The 12437-nt window shown below is 34.7% G+C and overlaps 1 protein-coding gene across 1 annotated transcript in view; it reads left to right on the top strand.

Annotated features, from left to right (window-relative positions):
• Positions 1-215: 215 nt before the first annotated feature.
• fras1 (Fraser extracellular matrix complex subunit 1) overlaps positions 216-12437 on the top strand; it is a 1008712-nt gene continuing 996490 nt past the window's right edge. Inside the window, exon 1 of the mRNA XM_030143455.1 lies at positions 216-742. Within this exon, the coding sequence (XP_029999315.1) occupies positions 676-742 (67 nt within the window). The 5' untranslated portion in view covers positions 216-675. The remainder of the gene's footprint in view (positions 743-12437) is intronic.

Below are 12437 nucleotides of genomic sequence, written 5' to 3'. Positions count from 1 at the left end.
CGGTCCCATCATGTGAGATTAGGAGGAGGAGGAGGAGGAGGAGGAGGAGGAGGTGGGACGTCCTCCTGGAGCAGACACGGAGAGGAGGAAGGGGAGTGGGGGAGTGTGTGTGTGTGTGTGTGTGTGTGTGTGTGTGTGGGGGGGGGGGTTCTGTGGGAGGACGAGGAGACTCCGCACTCTCAGAAGTCGCTCCAAACCCGCCGTGCACCACCGGAGCGCTCCCGGTCCTCCTCCTCTCTCTCTCTCTCTCTCTCCTCCTCTCTCTCTCTCTCTCTCTCTCTCCTCGGTTCTTTTACGCCGCTGCTCCACCGCGCAGATCCCGCACACCGACACCTCCCATCGGGTCAGTTTCTACTTGGAGTTTTGCTTGCCGCGGAGCAGGCGGAGGAGGAAGAAGAAGTGGTTCCTTTCGCCGCATTCCAGTCCGGAGCGCAGCGCACCAGGAGCCGGACGCGGACGCAGACGCGGACGCGGAGCCGGTGCGTCCCCGACAGGCTCCGCTCGCTCCTCCGCTTCTCCCCTCTCACTGTTTGGACGATCCGCTGCTGTTTTCTATAATGCCCAGTGACAAGTGCTTTTATTTGAGATAGAGAGATAAACCCAAACCCCCTTCCTCCTCCTTTTCCTCCTCTTCTTTAGGATTTGGATTTAAAGCCTTTTTTTTTTTTTTTGAACATGTGTGGACGCTGGATTTTTCTTGGGATCTTGGCCGGAATCCTCAGCCTCCCCCTCGGGATACATGGTACGTATGCCCGGTCTCTTTTCCAAACCAGTTGTTCTGGTTTTTATGTGGGTCAGGGGTTACCGGGACCCCCCTTCAGGACTCACATCAGAGCCGCAAACTTCGCATCCACAACTTTTAGATCCGATCCCAAACCGAATCAGACTTTTCCATGTAGGAGGTTTGAAGTTGCGGACACATAAGTCCTTATTCTACTCCTTAGGGACCACTGGAGGGGCCGCGACCCGCGCTTTGGGACCCCCCTGAGCAGGTTTTTGTTTCAGAAGACAGATTCCAGCTCCAACAGAACGAATCTGAGGATTAATAGTTCCTACCTGCTCCAGTAATCAGATTAGACCTTCAGATGAGGTCACTTAACCCTTTAGTGCAGGCTCTGAGTCAAAGTTGTAATAATAGTTGAAATATTTACTGTTAAATAGCTGTTTTTATCCTAGTTATGGCAAAAAAAATCACACATTTCTGCATGGATTGTCTGAGTAATTCATATTTTTTCCCCTACATTATCAGATAATTAATATGGTATTTTATAAGTAACAGCCACTACAGGTTAAGTTTTCCTACATCAATCACATGATGGGTTTTGGACAAAAATATATGTATGACTAAAGTTGTGTTTAAGACTCAAAATCATCCAGTTTAAGTAACTTACGTCTTGTTTTAGAGTAATAATATCACTCAGCTGTAGAATAATTCATGCATGAAAGGGTTAACAACCTGAAATATGGACCTGTGACCCCTTTACACAGTCTGGACAAACATAGAAAGTCTCATTTATGAAAAAAAAAAAGAAAGAACCTTGTAAAACATAATCCTAATATATTACTGATATATTGTAAAACGCTGAATATTCCATGAGGTGAAATAAAGTGAGATTAATGGAATAATAATGAGGGACATAAACACCACAAAGTATATTAACCATCTTATTCAAACTTATATCTGCAGTAGGAGTGGAAATAATTACTCCTAATTAGCTTTTTTTTTTTGGCTTTACAGCACTAACATTTCTACATGGATTGTCTGATTATTTCATATTTTTTCTGCTTTACCAGATAATTGATGTGTAACATCCACTACAGGTTAAGTTTTCCCACATCAATCATATGTTTTCTTTATTCATTTGTGATTAAAGTTGTGTTTAAGACTCAAAATCATCCAATTTAAGTCTTGTTTGAGAGTAATAATAACACTCAAATTTAGAATAATTAATGCATGAAAGGGTTAACAACCTGAAATATGGACCTGTGACCCCTTTACACAGTCTGGACAAACATAGAAAGTCTCATTTATGGAAAAAAAAAAAAAAAAAAAAAAAAGAACCTTGTAAGACATAATCCTAATATTACTGATATATTGTAAAAGGCTGAATATTCCATGAGGTGAGATAAAATGAGATTAATGGACTAATAATGAGGGGCATAAACACCACAAAGTATATTAACTGTCTGATTCAAACTTATATCTGCAATAATAGTGGAAATAATTACTCCTAATTAGCTAAGGACACTATAACACTAACATTTCTACATGAATTGTCTGATTAATTCATATTTTTCTACTTAAGTTAATTGATGTGTAACATCCCCTACAGTTACCTTTCAGTTCACTTATTTGTGATTCAACTTGTGTTTAAGACTGTATATATGCATCTCACTCAAAATCTTCTAAATGGACCCATTTCAGTCTTGTTTTAGAGTAATAATAACACTCAACTGTAGAATAATTAATGCATGAAAGGGTTAACAACCTGAAATATGGACCTGTGACCCCTTTACACAGTCTGGACAAACACAAAAAGTCTAATTTTGTGTAAAAAAAAAGAACCTTATAAGACATAATCCTAATATATAACTGAATAAAGCATCATTAAGTTCAATATTATCACATTTATTTGACTTTATTAACACATATTGTCAGATCATATAGATGTGATAATTGTAACAGAATGAATATTGCATGAGGTGAGATTAATGGACTAATAATGAGGGGCATAAACACCACAAAGCATATTAACTGTCTTATTCAAACTTATATCTGCAGTAATAGTGGAAATAATTACTCCTAATTAGCTTTTTCAGCTTAGTTTAAACACTACAACACTAACATTTCTACATGCATTGTCTGATAAATTCATATTTTTTCTATTTTATCAGTTAATTCATGTGTAACATCCGCTATAGTTACCTTTCAGGTTAAGTTTTCCTACATTAATCATATGTTTTCTTTATTTATTTGTGATTAAAGTTGTATTTAAGACTCAAAATCATCCAATTGGACCCATTTAAGTCTCATTTGGGTGTAATAATGCCACTCAAATTTAGAATAATTCATGCATGAAAGGGTTAACAACATGAAATATGGACCTGCGACCCCTTTACACAGTCTGGACAAACATAGAAAGACTCATTTATGTTAAAAAACAAACAAACAAACAAACAAACAAACAAAAACAACAACCTTGTAAGACATAATCCTAATATTTTATTAACACATATTGTCAAATCGTATAGATGTGATAATTGTAAAAGGCTGAATATTCCATTAAATGGGATAAAATGAGATTAATGGACTAATAATTAGGGGCATAAACACCACAAAGTATTTTAAAAGTGTTATTCAAAGTTATATCTGCAATAAGAGTGAAAATAATTACTCCTACTTCGCTTTTTTCGGCTCCACAACACTAACATTCCTACATGGATTCTCTGATAAATTCATATTTTTTCTATTTTATCAGTTAATTCATGTGTAACATCCACTATAGTTACCTTTCAGGTTAAGTTTTCCTACATCAATCATTCATTCATTCATTATCTGAACCAGCTTTATCCTCACTAGGGTCACAGGGGTCGCTTGGAGCCTATCCCAGCTACATAGGGGCGAAGGCGGGGTACACCCTGGACAAGTCGCCAGTTCATCGCAGGGCTGAACATATAGAGACAAACAATCACTCTCACATTCACACCTATGGGCAATTTAGATTAACCAATTAACCTATTAGTGCATGTGTTTGGATGGTGGGAGGAAGCCGGAGTACCCGGAGAGAACCCACGCAGACACGGGGAGAACATGCAAACTCCACACAGAAAGGTTCCACCCCCCGTCGAATGGTGTTGGAATCGAACCCAGGACCTTCTTGCTGTGAGGCACGAGTGCTAACCACTGCACCACCGTGTCGCCCTACATCAATCATATGTTTCCTTTATTTATTTGTGATTAAAGTTGTATTTAAGACTCAAAATCATCCAATTGGACCTATTTAAGTCTCATTTGGGTGTAATAATAACATTCAAATTTAGAATAATTCATGTATGAAAGGGTTAAACATGAAACATCAGCCTCTGCTAAAGTTAAAGCTTCCTCATGTTGCTCCTCTTCTCATATGCTGCGGAAACATTTAATCAGAATACTTTATTAATCCCAGGGGTGCATTATTGGATGTTACAGTCATTCCATTCAAGTAGAATAAAAAGTAGCAGGAAAGAAATGATTAATACAACAAAAAAATGAAAAAAAATCATATAAAAAACATTAGACATATACAAAGCTATAAATATACAAACACATATATATATCTACCAAATAACATCTCATTCGACCTGAATTTACCTCCAGAAAAGCACCCGTCTGTGGTGGATTTGAACTTGAAAGTGGTTTCATCCTCTGAAAGTTCTCCAGACTTTGCTGCGATTTCGGTCCGAACCCGCTGTTTCATTTGTGATTCTGCAGACGTTGGCACCCGGCATCCAGCAGACTACAACATGCAAAGTCGACTTGTTGTGTGAAAGCGGCCTGTTGTGCGTTTTTGTAACTATCAAAACCGTCTTTGAAGCTGATCCTGCTCTCAGCCTTTACAACCATTAAATATTCATCACTCTGCGTCGAATCTAAAAGGTCTGCCTGTGCATTCCCATCACCAGTCAGAACAGCGGCTCTGTCAGGATACCACTCTAAAGCAGACCACGGCCCACCCGCTCACCTTTTGGCCTCAAACTGACGACACTGCACGTGGAGCTGGGGTGTCAAATACGCGGCCTGTGGACCAAAACCGGTCCAATCTGACCCGTGGGGTGAATTTGTGAAATGCAAAAATAACACTGAAGAGTTTAAGAATCAAGGATGTTAACCCTTTCATGCATAGGTCACTCCAGTGGACAGTTCTTCTCCAGCTGTTCTCTTGTATATTCATGGGTTTAGTTGTTTTAGTTCCGTATCAGCCAACACAGTGGACACTTACGCACCATCCCATACACTGACATTCAGACCATTACTGTAACTGTGCTGTTCTTGATAAACCTGATCTGCAGCGACATGTTTGAATGTAAATCAATTGTTATTTGTTAGACAAAAAGTTTTTTTTTTTTGCATATTATCTCCGTGAAGTGAGTAATTACTAGCATTAGAATACGTTAAAATGTGAGAAGACATCAGATTAGCAGCATTAAAAAGGTTTTTATTTCATTGTTTTTATATCACTTTCTGATATTGGGTTTTAAACACCTTTCTTTACTTCAAAAATTAAATGCATGGATATTTTTGTAACTCCATAGAAAAAAAAACAAAACGCGATCACGTTTTTTTCATGGCTAAGGAGGAAAAAAAACACTCAAAAAATAAATCTTGACTCAGGTTCTCACAATTCATGCATGAAAGGGTTAAAGTCATTTTAGCTCAGAGGTCACATACAGAAAAATTTAACCCAGTGTTTTTCAACCTTGGGGTCAGGACCACATGTGAGGTTATGAAATTTCTAGTGATTGATTTTATTTTAATTTTTTAATTTACTAATAAAAAATATATGGTGAGTTGACAGAGACAATCCCAATCCATAAAAAAACATGACAAACTGAGTCTGAAACTGCAGCACTGTGGTTCTGTTTATCTGTCAAATGTTCATTGTGGTCAGTTTCAGATGCTGCAGCTCTCATAGTTTGAGTTCTTGTTTGTTCAGCATTAATTCACTTCACTCTGCTCTTTGCTCTGTACTTCAGTGTCTACTGTGTATAGGCTAGGTTAGGTTGTAAATATGTGCTATTATTTTTTATGTAGGTACAGGGATATTGGCTTTTTTTGCCAAAAACCAATATGCCGATATTGTCGAACATATAATTTCCGATTCTGATATCTACCGATACCGCTGCCGATATATGTGGGATATTAAACTAATTTTAGGTACCATCACATATCTCCTGTCATGGAATTAACACATCATGCCTAATTTTATTGTGATGCCCCATTGGATGCATTCTCAAATGCAACAAGGCTTTCAAAATGTAAACACTGTCTGTGCAAAGAATACATACTTCAACTTAAGTTGTGGAAAAAAATGCCATATTTATTTATTTTCTCTCCCTCCCTCCATGAGTCTATTACAGTGTGGCAACTCTACTGTACAAGTTTGAAAACTGCACATTTCTTTCAGCTACAAACAATGCTTCATTTACACGTTGGTAAATGCCGGCAAAATCAAGGCATTATTTTATCGGTTTTAATAATAGGCAAAAAAAATGATAACGATATTCACCGATATTACATTTTTATGCCAATATCGGGCCGATAATATTGGTGGGCCGATATTATCGGCCATCCCTATGTATGTATTTTAAAGTTTAATTTTAGACGTATATTGTACTGATTTTAAATTAGCCTTCGTTTTAGTTGTTTTTAATGTATTCATTTATTTATTAGTTATTTCTTTTATTCATATGGCAAATACGGGTCCTCAGAAAGCAGTTTCGTTCTCTGCTTTGTGATGGAACGACAAATAAAACTCCTTTGAATCCTTTTTGAATCCTTTATTAATTGTCAGCCTTGTAAATCCAAGCTGGACTGACTGTACATATCCTGACCAAGGAAAATCAAAGTCTCCCTTTGTGCAGTAATCTACACCTGGCTTTACTGCCTCTGTCCAGAATAATATACATTATATAGACTAAATGTCATCTAAAATTAACGTTTATTTGCAACAAAGTATAGAAAACTATTATATGATCAAAAACAAATTAATTTTTTGCAAAAAAAAAAAAAAAAATTATAAAAAGTCTGTATCGGATCGGCACCAGATTGATATTGTTCAAACTAATCCTAAAAAAAATCGTATTGCATCAGAAGCCAAAAAAATCCAGATGGGGACATCACTGGTTTGTGGTGGAGTACACTTCGAAATTGTTGATCGTGAGGGAAAAGATTCAGATGCGTAATCACTGAACGACTTATGGATTCGTGATACTAAGGCTATGACTCAGGTTTTACAGATCTGATGAAAAATTGGTCACAGATGGAGAAAAATTAATTTGGGAATTGCCACAGACGTAGCCCTGGGTCTTCATGAGTTAAGGGGTCTTCTGGAACCTTAAGCGTCCTCTCTTCATCTCGGCGTGGTTCCAGTTCACGTTGCTGCACTTCCTTTGATCAGACTGAAACTTTCATAAAGCCAGATCCTCCGTCCGCATGTGGGAGTTGGAAAGCATTTCTGAAAGTTGAAACGTTATCGACGTTAAGTGGATAGATGCTGAAGGGAGGAGAGGGCGTCCTGGGCTTCAGCCAGATTCTACCAAAGCTCCTCAAGGTTCCTGTTGTGTTTTAGTTTGTGGGAGTCGAGCTCAGCTGTTAATATCAATCATACCGTCACATTTACAGGAGCCCCATCTGAGATCAACGGACAATGTTTAGATCAACAGTTACATCAAGTAGTAGTTAAAGGTGGAATTAGTTAAATGAAAATGAAGTTAAGTCCTTAAATTAAAGTTGGAGGACGTGTATCATATTTATCGTGACAGTGGTTGTTGTATTTATTGCGATTTCATAACAAACAGAAGTAAGTAGTGAAGTCAGAGGTTATAGTTGTGGGTTTGTTGTGTGACATGATTTGTCTGTTGTGATGGTTTTGTTTTTCTTTATAGCCTCTGAAATATTTTCATCTTTTAAAGTTTAGTCGCATCTTTTACAATGTTTTTTCCGTCTCATTCCGTCTTCTTCCATCATGTTTTATCTACTCTTGTCTTGTTTTGTGTTATTTCATGTCATTCATACTCATTTTGTCTTGTTACAGCTTACTTTGTCCTGTCGTTTTGGTCTTTTAATAATTTTGTTTCATTATGTTTTGTCTTATTTTGTCTTATTTCATCTTATTCTGAATAATTTTTTTTCATTTTGTCTTGTCTTATTTTATCTTGTTTTATTATCTTTTGTTTTATTGCATTGAATCTTGTGTTGTTTCATCTTATTTTGTCTTATTTCATCTTGTTCGTACTTATTTTTTCTTATGTCTAATTTTGTCTTGTTTTGGTCTTTTTTAATCTTGTTTCATCATGTTTTGTCTTATTTTGTCTTGTTTCATCTTATTTCATCTTATTTTGAATCATTTTTTCACATTTTGTCTTGTTTTGTTTCATCTTGGTTTATTATCTTTTGTTTCATGGTATTTAATCTGGTTGTGTTTTATCTTACTTTGTTTTATGTCATCTTGTTTGTACTCATTTTCTCTTGTCGTTTTGGTCTTTTTTAATCTTGTTTCATCATGTTTTGTCTTATTTTGTCTTTTTACATCTTATTTTGTCTGGTCATTTTGGTCTTTTTTAATCTTGTTCCATCATTTTTTATGTTATTTTGTCTTGTTTTATCTTATTTTGTCTTATTTTATGTCATTCGTACTCATTTGTCTTGTCACATCTTCTTTTATTTTGTCGTTTTGGTCTTTTAATAATTTTCTTTCATCATGTTTGTCTTATTTTGTCTTATTTCACCTTGTTCTGAATAATTTTTTCTCATTTTGTCTTGTCTTATGTCATCTTGTTTAATTATCTTTTGTTTTATTGCATTGAATCTTGTGTTGTTTCATCTTATTTTGTCTTATTTCATCTTGTTCGTACTTATTTTTTCTTGTTACATCTTGTTTTGGTCTTTTTTAATCTTGTTTCATCATGTTTTTTCTTATTTTGTCTTGTTTCATCTTATTTAATCTTATTTTGAATCATTTTTTTCATATTTTGTCTTGTTTTGTTTCATCTTGGTTTATTATCTTTTGTTTCCTGGTATTTAATCTTGTTGTGTTTTATCTTATTTTGTTTTATTTCATCTTGTTTGTACTCATTTTCTCTTGTCGTTTTGGTCTTTTTTAATCTTGTTTCATCATGTTTTGTCTTATTTTGTCTTGTTACATCTTATTTTGTCTGGTCATTTTGGTCTTTTTTAATCTTGTTCCATCATTTTTTATTTTATTTTGTCTTGTGTTTTATCTTATTTTGTCTTATTTCATCTTGTTCGTACTCATTTTATTTTGTCTTGTTTTAGTCTTTTTTAATCTTGTTCCATCATTTTTTGTTTTATTTTGTCTTGTTTTATCTTATTTTGTCTTATTTCATGTCATTCGTACTCATTTGTCTTGTTACATCTTATTTTGTCTTGTCGTTTTGGTCTTTCTTCATCTTGTTTCATCATATTTGGCTCTTTTTATCTTGCTTAATCTTATTTTCTCTTATTCTGAATCATTCCTTCTCATTTTGTCTTATTTCATCTTGTTTTATTACCTTTTGTTTCATCTCATTTTGTCTCATGTCATTCTGTTTCGTCACATTTAATCTTGTCTTGCTTTTAATCCGTTTGTCTTGTTTCATGGCATTTCATCTGTTACCTATAATTCAAAACCACACAACACCATCTGTTGTCTTTGACTTGATGTTCAGTTCCAGATTTAGTCGGTTTAACAATTATTCTGTTTCTAATAAAATCCAAAAATAGTTCATTTCCAACATGCAGCAGCGATATTGGCTTATTCCTGTTAAAAACTGTCATTATATTAACTGTTAAAAGTTCAGTATTGGTCGAAATGTAGAAGAATCAACCTTAACAAAGAAATCATCATGTAACGTATAATTACATTTTGTTTTTCAGCAGCAGAAGGTTTTAAGATCACACTGGCTGCTCTATATTCTCCAACATCCCACTAAACCTCTAGGAAAATATGCTAATTCTGTCTTTTTTTTTTGTCTTAGTCATAGGAATAACAATGTTCTGGACTGCATTGCATTGGACTGAATCAGGTTTATTGTCCCCAAGGGGTCGTTTGGTTTGGAAAAGTAGTCAACACAACCAATAAACACCATAAAATAAACATAAAACACATAAATACAGGTAATAAACATACAGTAGATGTCGTCATAAACGTTGCACCAGAAGCTTGTTTAAGCAGTCGGCAGCTCAGACGTTTGCTGGATTTCGGAGGATGTAACCTCCATGATGGTGGCGGTGTTTGAGGGTCTGAGGGTGACCTTTGACCTCAGAGTGGCTCAAAGTCGATAAACACACCAGTCCAGATCATTCATCTCGGTGCTAGTGGGTTTTTGGCAAAGTTTAAGTGTATTTCTGGGACTATTTAAAAGCAACAAAACTAAGGATGCACTGTTCAGCCGCATTATGTAATAAATTCCTATTATGTAATAAAAGTTCAAAATGTAATAAGAATGTCACGTCATCTTGTAATAAAGCTGCATAATGTAATAAACTGACGCATTTTGTAATAAACTACCTCAATGCATTATGCAGTAAATTTTTCGCGTTACGTAGTAAGTTATTACAATTTGAGAAATTTATTACAAAATGCACTTGACACATTTTTATCTTCAGGAAAATGTAATGTGCTAAATTAATCTTTAAACTGTGTGGTTAAAGTTCTGATTCCATTACCTGTAGCTCCTGTGACTAATTTCTTCTAAATTGCCTGAAATTATATTAATTTGGATTGTTATTACAAAATGAACGATGTTATTACATTTTTTAAAAATAAAAATGTGTCAAGTGCATTTTGTATGGTGGCCCAGAGGTGCAACAGGCCAAAAAATTATCCACTAGACGAAAAAGATTATCTACTACAAGGAAAAAAAAAGAACAGCCTAAAAAAATTATCCACTAGATGAAAAAAATTATCTACTACAAGAAAAAAAGAGAAGAGCTTAAAAAAATTATCCACTAGATGAAAAAAATTATCCACTATAAGAAAAAAAAGAGAACAGCCTAAAAAAATTATCCACTAGATGAAAAAAATTATCTACTACAAGAAAAAAAAGAGAACAGCCTAAAAAAATTATCCACTAGACAAAAAAATTATCTACTGCAAGAAAAAAAAGAGAACAGCCCAAAAAAATTATCCACTATAAGAAAAAAAGAGAACAGCCTAAAAAAATTATCCATTAGACAAAAAAATTATCTACTGCAAGAAAAAAAAGAGAACAGCCCAAAAAAATTATCCACTATAAGAAAAAAAGAGAACAGCCTAAAAAAATTATCCACTAGATGAAAAAAAAAATCCCCTATAAGAAAGAAAAAAGACCAGCCAAAAAAATTATCCACTAAAAGAAAAAAAAAAGAGAACAGGTGAAAAAAATTATCTACTAGCCCAAAAAATTATTCACTATAAGAAAAAAAAAAGAACAGGTGAAAAAAATTATCTACTATGAGGAAAAAAAAAGAGAGCAGCCAAAAAAATATCCACTATAAGAAAAAAAAAACATCATCCACCTTTTCAATTACGGGGGCGCTGTTTACCCGAAAGGTGTCTTGCTTTAAAATTAAGGCCACCACAAAAAATAAAAGGATAGGCTGAAAAATTTTAAGGCTTTTGGCTAATGTGGCTAATGCTAAGGAAGTACCCCACCGGAAGTGGAGGTCGTGCGCTAAAGAAATAAAGTTATTTTAAAATATAGATATTTACATTAATATAGTTTGCAAAGCAGTTAAATGATTAAATACGGTTCCAGTGTCTGCTCAAGGTTAGGCATGGGCGTTAAATGGTTAAGGTTAGGGTTAGGGTATGGTTGGGGTTAGTTTTCAGTGGTAAATGGCCCTTGTGTGCACTGTGTGAAGGTTCGTTGCTAAGCTAATGCTAACGCGAAAAGTTGACGGCAACTTTGTGAACTACCAGTGCGAGTAAGCGGCCTTAATTTTAAAGCAAGACACCTTTCGGGAAAACAGCACCCCCGTAATTGAAAAGGTGGATGATGTTTTATTTTTCTTATAGTGGATATTTTTTTGGGCTGCTCTCTTTTTTTTTCTCATAGTAGATAATTTTTTTCACCTGTTCTTTTTTTTTCTTATAGTGAATAATTTTTTGGGCTAGTAGATAATTTTTTTTTCGCCTGTTCTCTTTTTTTTTCTTTTAGTGGATAATTTTTTTGGCTGGTCTCTTTTTTTTCTTATAGGGGATTTTTTTTTTTTACATTTAGTGGATAATTTTTTTTTTAGGCTGTTCTCTTTTTTTTCTTACAGTGGATAGTTTTTTTGGGCTGTTCTCTTTTTTTTCTTGCAGTAGATAATTTTTTTCATCTAGTGGATAATTTTTTTAGGCTGTTCTCTTTTTTTTTCTTATAGTGGATAATTTTTTTGGGCTGTTCTCTTTTTTTTCTTGAAGTACATAATTTTTTTCATCTAGTGGATAATTTTTTTAGGCTGTTCTCTTCTTTTTTTCTTGTAGTAGATAATTTTTTCCGTCTAGTGGATAATTTTTTTGGCCTGTTGCACCTCTGGGCCACCGTAATTTTGTAATAAATTTCTGAAATTGTAATAACTTACTACATAATGTGAAAAAATTTACTATATAATGCACTGACGTAGTTTATTACAAAATGCGTCAGTTTATTACATAATGCAGCTTTATTACAAGATGATGTGGCATTCTTATTACATTTTGAACTTTTATTAC

Source organism: Sphaeramia orbicularis, chromosome 9 (genome assembly GCF_902148855.1).
Source record: "Sphaeramia orbicularis chromosome 9, fSphaOr1.1, whole genome shotgun sequence".
Classification (NCBI taxonomy): Eukaryota; Metazoa; Chordata; class Actinopteri; order Kurtiformes; family Apogonidae; genus Sphaeramia; species Sphaeramia orbicularis.
The sequence above is the reverse complement of the archived record's forward strand: the minus strand, read 5'-3'. Positions and strand labels throughout refer to the sequence as shown.